The following is an 18376-nucleotide window of genomic DNA, read 5'->3' as shown; positions in this document are numbered from 1 at the left end:
AGTGAGGGGGAGGGTGGGCGATGTGTACAGTCAGGGGGGCAGTGTGTCCAGTGAGGGGGAGGGTGGGCGATGTGTACAGTCAGGGGGGCAGTGTGTACAGTGAGGGGGAGGGTGGGCGATGTGTACAGTGGGAGGGGTGTATACAGTGAGGCGGTGGGGGGTGCGGTGTGGACAGTGAGTTGGGGGTGTGTACAGTGAGGGGTTGGGCGGGCGATGGGTACAGTGTGGGGGTGGGGGCGGTGTGTACAGTGAAGGTGGTGCGGTGTGTACAGTGATGGCTGTGTACAGTGTTGGTGGCTGTGTACAGTGAGGGGGGTTGTGTACACTGAGGGGGAGGTGGGGTGGTGTGTACAGTGAGCATGGCGGGGGACGATGTGTACAGTGAGAGGGAGGGGGCGGTGTGTAAAATGAGGGGGAGAGGGAGGCATGTGTACAGTGGGGGGGGGGTGTGTACAGTGAGGGGGTGGTGTGTACAGTGATGGGGAGGGGGTGCAGTGTGTTCATTGAGGGGTGGGGGGGGCAGCGTGTACAGTGAGGGGGGTGTGTACCGTGAGGGGGAGGAGGGAGCGTGGCAGTGTGTACAGTGAGGGTCGGGGGCGGGATGTAGTGTATTTGCTGTCAGGATAGTATATATACTGATAGGGAAGGAGAGGTTGGTACATGTACACAGTGGTTAGCACAATATCCTCACAGGTCTTGGTATCTAGGTTTGATTCCATGGTGACTGCCTTTGTGGAGTTAGCATGTTCTCCCCATGACTGCATGGATTTCCAGTGGGTGCTCCAGTTTCCTTCCACTGCCCAAAGTTGTGCAGGTTTGGTAGATTGGCTATGCTAAACAAAATACCCTATAGTGTCCAGGGTGTGCATGTTAGGTGTGTTAGCCATAGTTTAAAAAAAATCCATGCAGCGTTATAGGGTGGAATGGGATGTACAGATGGGAGTGAGTTGTATCATCTTTGGAGTGTCAGCACAGATTTGATTAGCTGAATGGCCTGTTTCTGCTCTATAGTGATTCTATGATTTTCTGAAAGGATTTGAAATACATATACAGGGGTGTGGTAAATAAATAGAAAGAGTAAGTGGGTGTGGTAAAAATAGAAAGGGAAAGTTTCCATCAAAACCAATGTTACTACTGAGGGGTTGTCTGCTGTAAAATTTAAATCAATTCTATCACTAATTCTAAACTCTCTTTAGATGATGACCATGGCTCAGTATCAGCACAAGTTTTGAACTCGAATCTCACTCCCAAGAGCCCTGAGCACACAATCTGGCTAACACACTACATCGGAACAGGATTGTGCCATTCAGCTTTTCCTATTGTGTGTTGCTTAGACTTGCTAACTGAACTCCAAGTGGGGTCTAACCAGGGTTTTGTATAACATCAGAGAGTCAAATACCAAGAAACAGATCTTTTGGTCTAACTTCCCAAACTAAAGTAGTCCCATTTGCCTGCATTTGGCCCATATCCCTCTAAACCCCTATTCAAATTCCTGTCCAAATGTCTTTTAAATGTTGTAACTGTACCCACATCAGCCACTTCCTCTGGCAGGTCAATCCATTAGCCTTCTTGATTTTTTTCTGCACCTGTTTGTGATATTTTAAAGGTTTGTGCACCTGAACTCAAAAGTCACTTTGGACATTCAATATATTGAACTTCATGGTATCTAGAAAGTGCCCTGATCTATCTTTTTTTTAGCACAACATAAATAACCTTATAAGTAACCTGAGGAAGAGTCATCGGACCCGAAACATTAACTCTGTTTTTTCCTTCACAGATGCCGCCAGACCTGCTGGGCTTTTCCAGCAACTTTGTTTTTGTTCCTGGTTTACAACATCCGCAGTTCTTTCGTTTTTTATAAATAACCTTACATTTACTTTGAACTTCATCTGCCACAGTTTTGCCCATTCACCTAGTCTATCAACATCCCTTTGTAATGTTATGCTGTTATCTATTCTGTCAACAATGCCACCTAACATTGTGTCATCAGCAATTTTTGCCCTGTGACTTTCTATGCCATTATCCAAGTTGTTAATAAATAATGTGAATATTTGAAGCCCTAACACACTGGTCACATCCTGCTCACTGAGGCCTCCTCTCCCCTCTCAAAAGTGTAAAGGCATTAATTTTGAAGAACAGTGTAGTGATTGTAACGAGGTCAGTCAGCTGGACCTCATAAATATGTGTTACCTGATTGGGGCTGTTAATCTGGTCCAGTCAGGGAGATCTGGCTGACATAAAAGGGTGAATGTTGGTGATATTGAGATACTGACTGCCTGACACAAGTGACAGGCAGTCCTATGTTAAAACAGTAATGGATTTTTTTTTTTACCCCCACTGTCTGCCAAAATATTTGTTTCTCAGCCAACATTACCTTAAAACTAAATAGATTAGAGTTGGTTGTGGGATCTTGGTATAAGCAAATTGCCAATATTTGTGTACATTACAAAGTGACTGCATTTGAAAATTGTTTGTTTGGCTTCAAAGACCTTTGGCGATGCCCTAATTTTATTGAATGGATATATAAATGACAGTTTTATTCAGTTTCTCTTCAATCTTAAATGCTAACTCTCACTATGTCAGTAGTGTATCAAGGTTTTAAATGGTTCTTTGTAACATTTCCCTTTCCAAATTTTTGCAGTTCAGTTAGGCATTGGAATGAAAACATTTACTCAGTGGTAATGTAGAGAGAGAATATCAATTAAACCTCTTAACCTAAATCATTCTGCCTGTCCACTGCCTACCTTAACACCCATCTTTGTTGATCAGCCCTCTTAATTTCTTTGCCTTGACATCTTTATAAAATCTATCCACCTCTCAAGTAATTTAGGCCCCCCAATAGTCAGCGGGAAATTGAGAAACAAATTTGTAGGGTGGTTATGGTAGGAAATTTAACTTTCCAAACATAGTCTGGGACTGCCATAGGGTTAAAGGCTTGGATGGAGAGGAATTTGTTAAGTGTGTGTAAGAAAATTTTCTGATTCAGTATGTGGATTTACGGACTAGAGAAAGTGCAAAACATGATCTACTCTTGGGAAATAAGGCAGGGCAGGTGACTGAGGTGTCGGAGAGGAGTGGGGGGAGCACTTTGGGGCCAGTAAACCTTAATTCTATTAGTTTAAAATAGTGATGGAAAAGGATAGACTGTATCTAAAATTTAAAGTTCTAAATTGGAGGAAGGTCAGTATTAGGGAAGAACTTTCAAAAGTTGATTGGGAGCGGATGTTTGCAGGTAACAGGATGGCTGGAAAATGGGAAGCCTTCAAAATGAGGTAACGAGAATCCAGAGATAGTATGTTCCTGTTAAGGTGAAGGGCAATGTCGGTATAGGGAATGCTGGATGACTACAGAAATTGAGATTTTGGTCAAGAAAAAGAAGGAAACATATGTCAGGTATAGACAGCAGAGATCAAGGGAATCCTTATAGGAGTATAAAGGCAGGAGGAGTATACTTAAGAGGGAAATCAGGACGGCAAAAAGGGGACGTGAAATAGCTTTGGCAAATAGGGTGAAGGAGAATCCAAAGGGATTCTACAAATACATTAAGGACAAAAGGGTAACTAGGGAGAGAATAGGCCCCTTAAAGATCAGCAAGGCTGCCTATATGTGAAACCGCAGGAGATGTGAGAGATACAAAATGAGTATTTTGCATCAGTGTTTACTGTGGAGAAGGATATGGAAGGTAGAGATGGTGGGGAAATAAATAGTGACATCTTGAAAAATGTTCATATAATAGAGGAGGTGGTGCTGGACGTCTTAAAATGCATAAAGGTGGTTAAATCCCCAGGATCTGATCAGGTGTACCCTAGAACTCTGTGGGAAGCTAGGGAAGTGATTGCTGGGCCCCTTGCTGAGATATTTGCATCAACGTTAACCATAGGTGAGGTGTCGGAAGACCCGAGGTTGGCTAACATGGCACGAGCATTTAAGAAAAATGGTAAGGATGATAGACTACAGGATGATGACTATAGACCGGTGAGCCTAACATCGGTGATGGGCAGGTTGTTGGAGGGAATCCTGAGGAACAGGATTTACATGTATTCGGAAAGGCAAGGACTGAAGAAGGATAGTCAACATCGCTTTGTGCATGGGAAATCATGTCTCACTAACTTGAGTTTTTTGAAGAAGTTACAAAGAGGATTGATGAGCACAGGCTGGTGGTTGTGTTCACCAAGTTCTTAATGGTAGACTGGTTAACAAGGTTAGAGCACATGGAATTCAGGGAGAACTATCCATTTGGATACAGAACTGGCTTGAAGCAAGGAGACAGGGTTGTGATGGAGGGTTGTTTTTCATATTGGAGGCCTGTGACCATCCGTGTGCCACAAGCATTGGTGCTGGGTCCAATGCTTTTCGTTATATAAATAATTTGGATGTGAACATGGGAGGTATGGTTAGTAAGTTTGCAAATGACACCAAAATTGGTGGTGTAGTGGACAGCGAAGAAGGTTACCTCAGAATATAACGGGATCTTGATCAGATGCACCAACAGGCCGAGGAGTGGCAGACGGAGTTTAACTTAGATAAATGTGAGGTGCTGAATTTGGATAGGCAAATTAGGGCAGGTCATATACACTTAATGGTAAGGTCCTGGGGAGTGTTGCTGAACAAAGAGGCCTTGGAGTGCAGGTTCATGGTTCCTCAGGAGGTCATGTTGCGGTTGTACATGACATTGGTCAGGCTACTTTTGGAATGCTGTGTTCAATTCTGGTTTCCCTGCCATAAGAAGGATATTGTGAAACCTGAAAGGGCTTCAGAAAAGATTTACAAGCATGTTGCCAGGGTCGGAGGGCTTGAGCTACAAGGAGAGGCTGAATAGGCTGGGGCTATTTTCCCTGGAGCGTCAGATGCTGAGGGGTGACCTTATAGAAGTTTATAAAATCATGAGGGGCATGGATAGGGTAAATGGACACGTTCTTTTCCCTGGGATGGGGGAGTCCAAAACTAAAGGGCATAGGTTTAAGGTCAGAAGGGACCTAAGGGGCAGCTTTTTCACACAGAGGGTGGTGCATGTATGGAATGAGCTACCAGAGGAAGTGATGGAGGCTGGTATAATTAAAATATTTAAAAGGCATCTAGATGGGTATATGAATAGGGCGGGGTTAGAAGGATATGGGCCAAATGCTGGCAAATGGACTGGATTTATTTAGGATATCTGGTTGGCATGACAAGTCGGACTGAAGGGTCTATTTATGCGCTGTATATCTCTACGACTATAATTCAAAATGTACAAGGTTGAAACATATCAATATTTTGTTTTCTTGAATGTGAATGTGTGTTGTTTCTAGCAAGTGTAAATGAGCCACATTGAGCTTGACTGATTTCTTAAATTGAATGTTAGTGTACCTTTTAACATATGTCACATGGATTGAATCAATTTGGCTGAAGACAGGCATCTGTGATGCTTGGATCTCTATTGGGAGGCTTTTAGTGATTAGTTTATTCATACTTCAGATTCCTTTGTTCCTCTACCTCACTTAGATGCACAGTTTCCTAGAAATAATTGGCCTCCCTATTTTCATAGCAAACTTTTAGTGTCCTCCTGTAATTTGTTGCAGTCATCCTCACTGCTGACTATCCCTCCAGTTTGGTGTCATTTGTAAAGTTAGAAGTATATTTTTTTGATCCAAAATTCAAATCATCAATGTCAGTTGCAAACAACAGTGGTCCCAAAAGTAATCATTGTGGAACAACATTTCTCACCTTTTTTTCCACCCTGAATCATCTTCAGTTTTCTAACTGAAGGCAGAGCAGCATGAACCTAGAGCAGCATGATCTTTGCCACAGATTGGACAGGTCATGAATCCAGTGCTACACTGTTAGCACCAATCTGATCCACACTGGCCACATACAGAGCCAATCAGATCCAGGACTACTTTGAATCTGCTAGGTTTATGAAGGTAATGTGAATGCCAAAACTTGAATTTCAGATGACTTTCCAATGAATGCTAGACATATGCAACACCTTTTCCACAGAAAATGTTTTTTTTTTGTGCAGTGAACTTTGGGAAATTGTGCCGTTTAAAGCAGTTCTTGAATATGTTATTCTGTCAGCCAGTTGTGGTAATGCAATTTGTTTTTAGTTTTAAGTTGGCCAGTTTTCACTGAACTAATTGTATCCATAATGTTCTTTTAATCACTACAACATAGCCACTCTTATTTGTTTCATTCTACTACAGAATTGGTCTTCCACATTTATTTTTGAGTTAGAACCTTAAAGAATAATGAGCTTTAACTGTGCAGGTGATATGCCTTCCACAATTCATTTTTCTTTAACAGTATTATTACTGCTGCAGACAGCTTCTCTTTACTTTGTTACTTATCATTCCGTCTGGTACCAGAAATCTTCTGAACTGTTGGAGGGACATAGAAAAATACCTAAAATTCATACTTTCCTACCTGTAATGGACCAGACGAACACCGCCCGCATCCCCCTCCCCCCCCAATAAATTAAGAAGACGGTCTAGATCCTAACATTTTCTTATTTTAAAGGTGAGTGTAAGGTGAACATTCCTGATGCAATTCAATTGAACAAGCTAATCAACTTTAAGCAAAACACACTTTATTTTCACTGTAGTGTAAAAATACAGAGAAATAAAATTAAAAGAAAATAATTGGCTTAACTGTAATTCTTTTATCAATGCTTAACAAAATAGTAAATATTAACTACTACTAATTAACTGTTCCAATAGAATAATATTCCATAAACACACCCTTGGCAAAGGTAAATTCAGTAAAATAGGTTGTCTCATGCAAGTCTAGCAGCAGGAAGAGAATGCCGGTTTTTAGCTGTAACAGAGGGAGGAATAAGAGCTTCCACATCCAGCTTCAAGATCCCAGCAGCTGCAGAAAGCTAGAACTAAAAATCCTGGTTCCATGTGAGCTTGGCCCACCCATTCAGGCTGCTTCTATTGTACCAACTTTATTAAAAAAAAAACGAAGACCTCTCAAATGGTCTACTTTATTGGCTTTGAGTAGGCAGCTAGACACCTCTGTCTTAACCTTTCTTCATTTTAAATAAAGGACAAAATCCATCTCTTAAAGCCATTGTATCTTCATATACCCAAATATAGAATTGAAATGAGCTTGTATGCATGGCTTCAATAAAATGGATAGAAATATAGCTTTTCTTTAATTTAAAGTTCACCCCCTTTGGGTGTAATATTTGTTAGTTGGATTGACTGTGCAGTTCAAAATCTATACTGTGCAAAATTTTAAAGGGCATGATATCCCCTTCTCATTGTCACATAGGTAAATGATCTGCCTTAAATCCCCACTTTCTACTTCGCACAAATAAATTACGTGTCTAAGTGAGACTAACTAGCTAAATCATGAGTAATGATGTCATGGACGGAAATACTTTCCGACACAGTGGCTGACTGGTATTCTATTTGTGGAAGTTGGTTATCATAGTTGGCTGGTCAGCTGGTTTCCAATGCAGGATGAGGCCAACAGCATGTGTTCAATTCCTGCACCAGCTGAGGTTACCACGAAGGATTCTCCCTCTTGCTCTCCCCTCGCCTGAGTTATGGTGACCGTCCCATTAAACCACCGCCAAACGTTGCTCTCTATGATGACCTTACTATTCATTTTGTAATCTTTTCCTTCTCCAGCCATCCCAATTTCTTCCCATCGTTCTTGAAAATGCTAGGATGCAGTACAGTTTAGTAAGCTTGTGACCCTCAAAATTACATTTAATTAAAAGCTCTGATTTTTGGGCCGCTAATGGTCCTTAGCACATGTTGCTTATGCTGCTCAGATTACAATTGATGAAACTTAAAAATTAAATTTCCTGTCAAAGAGCATGCATTGGCAATTGTATTAATCATTACAGTCTAGCAAGACACAAAAATTGCTGGAGAAACTCAACAAATCTGGCAGTATCTGTGGAGGGAAAGCAGAGTTAACGTTTCAGGTCCAGGGACTGTTCTTTGGAACTAGGAAAAAGTAGTATATATTGTGAGTTTTTCCAGCAATATCTCTTTTTGATTGAGATTTTCAGCATCACAGTTCTTTATTTTATTTTAGAGAATGCTTACATATTTACTATGGTTCCTAATTGACCTTGGCTATTGATGAAATCTACCTTCTCTCAGGTGCACATTTACCAAACAGGATTTTGATTTCATTGAAAAACAGTCTCAATTTTAGTAGTGCTTTCAACTTTTGCATTAGTCATGTTCTTGCTCAAGCCAACTATTTTTAGCATATTCTTCTCCAGTTGGCTATTGTACACTTGTGACTGAAATGATAGAGAGCAGACAAGCTGTTCAACATAGTGAGATTGCTTATCAAGACCAAACTGTGTAAAGTCATGATCTGTGAGGTGGCTGCTGGTGTTGTTGTCCTGGAATCCCTTACTAAAGTTTACTTGCAACAGCTTAACAATGAGTTCTCCTGCCTGAGAGTTTTGGACTGACAGGCGGCGTCAGGAAGTCCAACAATTACGGGCCATTGACTTAATTCCACCTTTCATTAACATGGATTGTGGTGGTCCTTGACAACTTCACACATTTTAGTCAACAATCACCAACAATCTGACCCTCGATACCAAGATGAGCACCAGGATTGTCAAGGCCACAGCTGTCATGTCAAAGTTGTGAAGCCAAGTGTAAATCAACAGCAACCTAACAAAAAATGCAGAGCTCTGTGTGAGATTACGCTTGTTCTCAGCACCATCCTTAATGTGGTGAAGGATGGGCAGCTTGTGCAAGCTAAGAAAAATGGCTAAGCAGCTTGCACAGCAGCTTAGACAATTATTAAGTGGGACAGGACAGAGTACTTATATATTAACGTGCAGGGACCCGTCTTGAGTCAGTAGCAGCTCTGTTAGTCTGGTCATTTGCGCAGATTGGATGATGACTGCGTTCTCGAAGACATGTTCTATGCTTACTATTGTCTTGAGGTATAGCAGCCACAACAGATTATGTGCAGTCTAGAAGTGGCACATATTCCATGATTAATCATTATCATACTCAAACCACCCTCTGAGGGATGAATTCCATTATAGTGCTGCGTTAGCTACAATTACACAAGTGTTTAGCAGCATCAAATTTAATCTAAAATCCATTTCCCTTGACCCTTCATGTGTAAATCTGCAGAGGCAGAGGCTGTTCAACTATGACATGTCATGAAGTCAATTTCTTTTCTCTTGCTGATCACATATCTCTGTTTCTTGAGAGGCACTGGTAACAATGAGGAGTTGGACCTTGGATGACGTTCCCTCTCAACTAATGCAGTTTGAACCTGACTCTAGCATTTCTATTATAAAAATCAGCGAAAATCTCAGAACAGGGAGCAAGTATATGAAGGTAGTTTCACATGTAGCTCACTGGCTAGTACAGCCATAAGCCATGACTAAAGGTTTTAAATCATTCGTGCCGTATGTTTTTGTGAACCTGCTGCAGCCTTCCTATAGTGAAATGTGTGAGAGAAATGGCATATTTCTACCTGACTTTTGTAGTAATTTATTTGTAGGAATAATCTGAGGGATGTCTTTAATGCTGAACATTCAAAAGTAACATTTTCTATACTTGAATTTTTATTTATTTTGATAAATTGTCAATTTGCATTTAAATTCAATCTATATCTTGAGGGAAAAAAAAGTTCTGTGTGCTTCTTTCAAAAGAAAAAGCACTGAGTAGAAAAGTAGTCAGCCTAAAAGTAGTAATTGGGGTAACCCAGATCTGTAATATATATAATTCTGGAGCTTCTATTTTGTATGGGGTTGAGGCAGTAGTTACCTTGGAGAACTGAATGGTTATCTACTTCACTTCCTCATTTTCTGTGCTGTTCCTATTTGTTGCCATAATGGACTATCATCTACTTCATGTACTTTCTATTTATTAACTCTTACCTCTGAATAGATAATTTGATTTTATACTTTTATGTTGGAATCTGTCTTCAGCATGGACTTGTTCAAAAAATCACTAGTGTACAAGGCTGGGCCTTTACAAGTGCCAAATGGGATTTTTTTTTTCATATATACAATCCTAACTGGATATTTGAACATGTTTTTGAATTCCAGTCGTCATCATCCATCTCCCATGTACTTTTCTAGCCACAAATTTGTATTTGCAGAGATAGCAGGAACTGCAGATGCTGGAGAATCTGAGATAACAAGGTGTAGAGCTGGATGAACGCAGCAGGCCAAGCAGCATCAGAGGAGCAGGAAGGCTGACGTTTCGGGCCTAGACCCTTCTTCAGTTAGTTTTTGCAGTTAGTTTGTAAAATGCAAAACTGAAATCATTGATTTTCTTCTTGCATTTTTAGAAAGAAGCTTCCCCACACACAGCTTGGTAAATTAGATTTAGCATAAAAAGTGCTGCCTCAGTTTATCACCGATTTTCCTCATCAGACGAGTTGGATTAGAATATAGTTGGCATGGTTAGCAAGTTTGCAAATGACACCATTAATGGTGGTATAGCGGACAGTGAAGAAGGTTATCTGAGATTACAAAGCGATGTTGATCAATCGGGTCAATGGGCTGAGGAGTGGCAGACGGAGTTCAATGTGAATCAATGTGAGGTATTGCATTTTGGTAAAACAAATAAGGGCAGAACTTGTACAATTAATGGTGGGGCCATGGATAGTGTTGTAAAACAGAGAGACCTAGAGGTTGAGGTGCATAATCCTTCTAAATTTGTGTCACAAGTAGACAGGGTGGTTAAGAAGGCATTTAGCATGCTTGCCTTCATTGCTCAGACTTTTGAGTAGGAGTTGGGATGTAATGTTGAGGTTGTACAGGACATTGGTGAGGCCTGTTCTGGAGTACTGTGTCCTGTTCTGATCACCCTGTTGTAGGATGGATATTATTAAACTGGAGAGGGTTCAGAAGAGATTTACCAGGATGTTGCCAGAAATGGTGGGATTGAGTCATAAGGAGAGCCTGGATAGGCTGGGAGTTTCTTTTATTGGAGCATAGGAAGTTGAGGGGTGATGTTTAAAGGTTTATAAAATAATGAAAGGCACAGATAAGGTGACTATCAAAGAGCTTTTCCCTAAGGTGGGGGGAGTTCAAAATTAGTTCAAAATTATTTTTAAGGTGAGAGAAAGATTTAAAACAGACATTACGGGCAAATTTTTTTAAACAGAGAGTATGTTAGTGTGTGGAATGAACTGCCAGTGGTGGTTGATGCAGGTGTAGTTACAATGTTTAAAGGCATTTCGTTAAGTACATGAATAGGAAAGTTTTAGAGGAACATGGGCCTAATGCAGGCAGGTGGGAATATGGTTGGCATGGACTAGTTGGACCGAATGTTTGGTTTCCATGCTGTATGAATCTATAATTTCAAGATTTTTTTTATACCACCACCTAGCTATGAAGTGGTCACCTCTCTAAGGAAAGCATTTTTGTATAGATTTCCATATCACTTTCTCTGATACTGTCTTAATCTCGTTTTCTTTTAATCATGTAGTATTTAAAATTTTACAATGAGCCATGAAAGAACTTGATTTTGAAGTTGTGATAATTGTTGTAAATATGATTCTTATAATGAATCGAGTATTCCTTTTAAAGTGGTTGCTATATGCTAAGATTTCAGCTCTTGAAGTGGATGAACAACTAAAAGAAATCCGTAGAGAAAAACTGGAAAATTTGAAGCGTTTTCAAGAAGAGGTGAAGCACCGCGTGAACAAGTATACTCGATTACGCAAAAAACAGCAACAGCAGCGATCTTATGAAGCAGTAAGGAAATGTTAAAGAAGTGATTAAACAGATACACATTCTTCATCTTAGTATCTCTATATCGTTAGAAATACACTAATATCCCTCTTAATGCCTTTTTAATATCTAGTGAATTGAACACCTCATCTGCCTAAATTTGACACAATTTCAAAGTTAGATTTTTTTTCTTTTACAACTTCTGTATTTTTTTATTAATCATTGGAGATATAATTTGAATGTAGCCATTATTTTGCTCAACTTTTCGAGAAGATCTTACAGTGATCTCTCTTGATACAACGATGGTTTAATGTGGCTCGCAACCTTTATAAGACAGCTCCCAAGCTGTGTTAACAACTTTTCTAAATTCCTGTAAAAATGGCAGGATAAAATATGAAGAAGAGTCACTGGAAGTTAACTCTGATTTCTCTCCACAGATGCAGCCAGACCTGCTGAGATGTTCCAGCAATTTCTGTTTTTGTTCTTGATTTCAATTTCCAGCATCCATAGTTCTTTGTTTATTTTTAAACTTAGGATAAAATATGGTATGGACCTGACTGCTAATTCACTGTTATATTAACCAAAAATTGCTGAAAATACTCAAATTGAGCACCAACTGTAGAGAAAAAAGGACAGAGTTACTGTTTCACATTAATGATCTTCTGTCAGAATTTGCTGACTGATATCTTAACTCACTTTCTCTCTCTGCAGGTGCTGCCTGACTTTGAGGTTTTGCAGTATTTTCCAGTGTTATTTCGAATCTCTGTTCTCTGCAGTTTTTTCTTTTGGTAGACTCATATCTTCTTTTTAACAATTGTTAAGATATTTCATAATGACAAATTAATGGAACTATATGGGGGGGAGAAATGGATACATTACATAAATCCAGTATCGCAGTGTAATTTCTGTCACCCTACTTCTGCTTTAAGTATTTTAACACAACAGTACAAGTGGGGGGAGAAAAACATATTAGCCATGTTATATCTCATCGCATTGAGATAATCCGGTCAAATAATGCATTTTTTGCAATGTTCCATTAATTAGTGTATGTGCTATACATTAACGTAGCCACAATAATTCATGTATTGCATTTGAACTAGTATGCTGCTCTACAAAGATGGGGGATTGTCAGTTTGATTAAAAGACAAAGAAGATAGCAAATGTAAGGTTTTAAGTTGTTTCACACCCTATTTTAAGCAGTGGACCCTACAATCTAGCTGTACGTAACACACGTATCACTTAAACTATCTTATTTCTCTTTTTCTAGGTTGAAAGGGATGATCATGTGATAAAGCAATCATCTGCTTCAGTTGAACATCTCACTCCAAATAAAAACACTTGCGTGTTTCGTGGTAATAATGCAGAGTTTGCAATTTTCAGTCCAAGCTCCAGATGGGTGTGTGCTCAGAGTCTAGGCATTGACAAGGAGGAAAGCAGTGATGTTTTCAGTGATCAAGCTCGGAAGGTGAGCATCTCCAAGAGAGAATTGAACTGCAGCTGGTTGTCCTTGAAGCTATTTCATCTTTCTAACAGAGCAAAATAATACTCCTTTTGTGACAGAAGGGACAATTGTACATAATGAAACCTTGCCATTGTCATATTGCACTCCTTTGTTGAAACTAGAATTTCAAATATTCATCTTTCCACTACCCATCACTAAAATTCTGTTACTTTTATGAGTATAAAATGTAAAAACACTGAGTTCCAAGTCTTGCACAATATTTGCCTTTTGTGCTGTCAATGCAAATGCTCTGCAGAAATTTCATATTGCTCAAAATTCATATTGATTCATCTATCTGTGCAATAATGTCTAAGTATGACTAATTTATGGAAGATTTGGTCTGTTAGACCAAGTCTGGAGGTTGCTTTCTTTCCATATTAAAGATTTAATGAGAAGTTACAACATAAAAATAGTAATGATCTTATAATACATGTGTACAATTATATAACATTAAACAAGTCATTGAAATATAACCTGATAAAGTTTAATACTGACAAGGTTCCATGGCAGTTTCCTTTGAAAGGTATTGTGGTAAAACTTGATTTATCCAGTCCAACTTCAAGAATGTTCTAAACTATAAGTGAAAACCTGACTTTATATACTCTTTAATCACCACTGCTTACAGGACCTTGAGCACCCCCTCCCTTGACTGCCCCTTTTGGAATTGTATATCAATCACTCATTCTGTCTCTTTCCAAAAGAAGAGGGTAGGTCGGTTTAGGTCAGTTGCCTGGATGGCTGCTTTGTGATGCAGAATAATGCCAACAGCATGCGTTCAATTCCTGCACTGGCTGAGGTTACTGTGAAGGATTCTCCCCCTCAACCTCTCGCCTCCACTGAGGTGTGGTGACCCTCTCAGAGACCGCAGCCCTATGGTCTGGTAAGACTATGGCTACTTTACCTCTACCTGTTTCCAAAATATGGCAGGAATAGGTAACTAATAGTTTCTGTCACAATTTCAAACTGATACAGTAGCCAAGACAGGTTGTCTCATTATTTGGGCAGATTGATGATACACTATTATAACAAGTTTATGTAATCTAAATGGTGGTTGATGATATTAATTTGAAAGCTTATCTGCTTTTCTTAAGGGAATGTCACAATTATTGTAGTTGAGCAATTGTATTAAAATTATTTTTTATGAGTTTGAGGGGGAAGTGTTTTTGATCTCTTCAAGGAATGGCTGTACTGTAATTTGTTCCATTTCACTCTTTGAATTGTTATGATCCAGTTGGGACTTGGTAACATTTAAAGAGAATTTTAAACAGCTTATTTTAAGCAATAGTCTACACCACAAAATTTCATGATTTTAAACAAAAACAAACTTATGTTTAATTCAGAAAATACAGGAATATTTGACCTACATTGTAATAAATACCAGTGACAGCCTTGTATTACTGAACAGAAATAAAAATCTCTTGTCCGTTGTTTTTGAGTGTGCAGTATTTAAATTGCACATCTCCCTCTCTCTCCCCCTCCCTTTCTCTTTCTTTCTCTCTCTCTTTACCCCCCTTTCTCTTTCTCACTCTCTCTCTCCCTTTCTGTTTCTCTTTCTGTCTCTCTGTTTTTGTCTCTGTCTAGCCGGAAGATTTTTTTAATGCCTACTTCCATTCACCAAGTAAGAAAATGTACAGATTACTTTCTTGCTTCCAGGTACTTTCCAGGCTATCTATGCTGGTGAATTGTACAATAGGGACTATTGAGGTTTTTAATGATAATTTTTGACCATATGCTTTTCAATAGATCCTTTGATGGATCAACAGAGATTGAAAGTGCAAACCTACAACAAACTCAATTGTCTAGTTGCATTTTCTTATGTTATTACATCTAGAGTTAAAATCAATTTGAGTTTTTTGTTTCTAACTTAAGTTAAAGGTAGTTTTATATAAATTGGAAGCATTCAGTGCATTTATAAAATAGTATAACTAATTAAAGGGGGGTATCGCGTAGAACTGAAGTGTTGTTTCTGAGTTATCTTGTATTTGTGCCTATTTCAAGGCAAAAGTTATCCTTTTTAAACTAATACTAATGAGTCTGATTTGTTTTTAGCTTAGTAAAGTTACAAAACAGGCTCGGCATAGGCTTGCATCATGTCAAACAGTATCAGAAGAGGACTTGTGCTCAACGCTTCCAGGAGGAATTTGGAGGGAGTCTCCACCAAGAGATGTGAGTTAAGTTGCATGTCATAATGTAAAATAATGACTATGAACAAATCTACTGTCTTGGAGTGTGTAGAAATTTTTGCTTTTGAAATAATTTGAGAACCTGACATTGAAAGAAACCACAATATCTCCCAATTTGGAGTTTTTAATGCATCTCCTTAGAAACAAAATAGACGTCATTTGTTTTTTTTTTCCCCAATCTCAAACTGCTGATTTTGTGATGAATTGCGAATTTATTTATTGTGGACTATGTCCATAAGGTATCATTCTTTTCTAATGCCATTTCACTTAAGACCTCCAAAGCAGAGAAGTAGACTTTCAGTTATATCATGTTTAGTTGAAAACTTGACTTCTCAATTGAAAGAACTCTTACTAACATTTCAATCTCGAAAATCCATTTTCGTGTTTAGAGAAATTAAATAAGTAGACACCAGTTGATTGCATAAGACATGCATTTACTTCCTCTTCTAAGTTTTACAATGACTTCTGAAAGTGTTTTCTTACCCAAAAAGTGTGTCCATGAGAAATAGGGAAGCAGTTTGTATACAATTAGTGCCTTAATACTGTGTTGGAGTATTTAGAATCAATACTTGCTCAGACATTAGTTCATCCCTATTATTTTGTGAAATTGAATGTCGGGTGTTTACATTTTAAATCATGGCTTTAGTTGTACGTTAAAGCTACATTTGCATTTCTGTGATGTCTAAATGTCAAATCAAATGCTGGTTTATATTGGTCTCACATAGTTTACATCACTTGGGTGAAGTCTCATTATATAAACTGTAATTTTGAATAGCTTTTGAGAAAAAATTGGTACTTGATCATGGTTGCAGACTTGCTCGCCAAGCCAGTGTGTTTGAAGCAGACATTTTGTCACCCGGGTAGGTAACATCGTCAGTGCACCTCCAGTGAACCGTAATGTTTCTCATAGTCCTTGCATGGTATTTTGTATATTACATTAATTTTATTGGTTGTGGGTAAGTTGTAATAATGTCTGAAGGAATAGGATAGAAAATAGAGGAAGGAGGTGGTAATGGAAAAAAATTGGGAAGGAAAATGAAGACAGTCAGTATGCCCTCGTGTCCAGAAGCCTAATGAATGATTTAAATGGCCAGTTAGGGACTGCTTCCTGCCAATGCTGGTGTTTTACCGGCAACCGGTACGAATCTCTATCTCTGTGCGGAGCCTGCCAGTTGAACCATGGTGGTCTCCCCATGGGGTTTGTGCGTTCTGATCAAGCACTCTGTGATGCATCAAAGAACCCCAACCCCCAGAGAAATGGTGACCATGCAGCATTGCCCATTACTCTTTGCCAGAGTTTTACCTGGCTACAATGATCCTGACTCCATTTATCTTTGTTTGAAAGTGCTGTCCATGTCATCTGCCTGTATGTCAGTGAAAATTTAAATCCTTGTAAACCCTGAGAGTAAAAGGTGAAATAACAGGAGTGACATTGCAAGCAACTTTTTGAAATCGATGTTATAAAATTTTGTTCCTTTACTTGGGAATCTTAAGTGTTAGACATTTAATTTTTCAGTGTGATTTTATTTTCATTGCCGATTGAAATGAAAATAAAATCAGTATATACTTGTATTAAGCAAAATTTAGCAATATTACTTATGACTAGACTGCATCATGTGATTAAACTAAGGTTGTCTTGCTCTTAAGTAGGTTTTAACTGCAAACCTGAAGTTCTATCTACATTCAAACTGAAATGGTGTTCCAGAATTGGATTTTATCAATCAAATTTTTCTCCCCACTTTTCCTGAAGGCACCTGGTTTAAACTGTCCTAGCAACATGTCCAACTGGCCACTCAAAGCTGAGCCTAAGCAGTGAATGTCATTCAGTTACTCGACTGCACTTAAAACCATAGGCACTATTTGCTCTTCTACAAAGTATTTTGTCCTTTATAACAGGGTCATTGCTTATTGTGCTTAGGATGACTTTTTCTCTTACAGAGAAATTGTAATAAGTGTTATGTGTGACATACTTCTAATATAGATTACAAGTAGCACAGTTCCCCTAAAGTAAAAATCTTAAATATTTTCATCCTCAAACAGTTGTTTTTGACTTCTTATTCCCCTACACTTCCTCAACCTGATCCAAAATTGCAAAATCTGCAATAAAAATGGAAAATGCTACAAATGCTCAGCTGATCAGATAGCATTTGTGGAAAGAGGAGCAGATTTTGATGATAAGTCAATGACCTGAAATGTTAAGCGTCATGTTTTGATACTAACGACCTTGTCAGAGTTTGAAATAACAACAGAATGGCCGCTAGTCAATCATTAAGGGCATTTTCTCCTTTTCCAGAACCCAGTATCCCAAAAAGAGGGACAACTAGATGTTACAAGAGATTTCACGTGTTTGGAAGACCAGCATGACCTGCCTGCTGAGTTGCAGGAACAGTCTCAGAAAGTGATGGATGGAAAACATGTTACTTTCCAGCCAGAGCTGCAACATCTAAAGGTTAGAGTTACACTTCTAGATTAATGTTCTGAACTATGGTTTGGCAAGGAACGTGGTTGATATTTCCAGCATTTTCTATTTTTATTTCTAGTTGAGTATTGTTTGAAAGTTATACAATCATAGAATCCCTACAGTGTAGAAGCAGGCCATTTGGCCCATCAAGTCCACACCAACCAGCATCCCACCCAAACCAACCCCCATTCCCTGTCCCTGTAACACTGCATTTTCCATGCATGATTCAACCAGCCTGCTCATGCCTGGAAACTACGGGCAATTTAGCACGGCCAATCCACCTAACCTGCACATCTTCGAACTGTGGGAGGAAACCGGAGCACCTGGTGGAAACCCACACAGACAGGGGGGGAATGTGCAAACTCCACACAGTCACCTGAGGGTGAAATCGAACCCAGGTCCCTGGTGATGTGAGGCAGCAATGCTAACCACTGAGCCACCATGGCTCCTGTTGTAGCACTTGAGATTTAGCAGTAATCAAATTGTGAACGGAATACTTGTGGTTTGTCTATTTGGAAGCATGGCAGCTTTATTTACAAAGTGCCTAAACAAAGTTGAATAAAATAATG

General features: G+C 39.1%; 1 protein-coding gene across 1 annotated transcript in view; it reads left to right on the top strand.

The window, feature by feature from the left end:
• The first annotated feature begins 3912 nt into the window (after positions 1-3912).
• Positions 3913-18376, top strand: part of ccdc15 (coiled-coil domain containing 15) — a 31582-nt gene continuing 17118 nt past the window's right edge. The window contains exons 1-5 of the mRNA XM_020520441.2: positions 3913-3975; positions 11519-11686; positions 12930-13127; positions 15213-15329; positions 17640-17795. Of these exons, the coding sequence (XP_020376030.2) occupies positions 3913-3975; positions 11519-11686; positions 12930-13127; positions 15213-15329; positions 17640-17795 (702 nt within the window). The remainder of the gene's footprint in view (positions 3976-11518; positions 11687-12929; positions 13128-15212; positions 15330-17639; positions 17796-18376) is intronic.

Source organism: Rhincodon typus, chromosome 32 (assembly GCF_021869965.1).
Source record: "Rhincodon typus isolate 14 chromosome 32, sRhiTyp1.1, whole genome shotgun sequence".
Classification (NCBI taxonomy): Eukaryota; Metazoa; Chordata; class Chondrichthyes; order Orectolobiformes; family Rhincodontidae; genus Rhincodon; species Rhincodon typus.
Note: the sequence above shows the minus strand (reverse complement) of the source record. Positions and strands in the feature narration are given on the sequence as shown.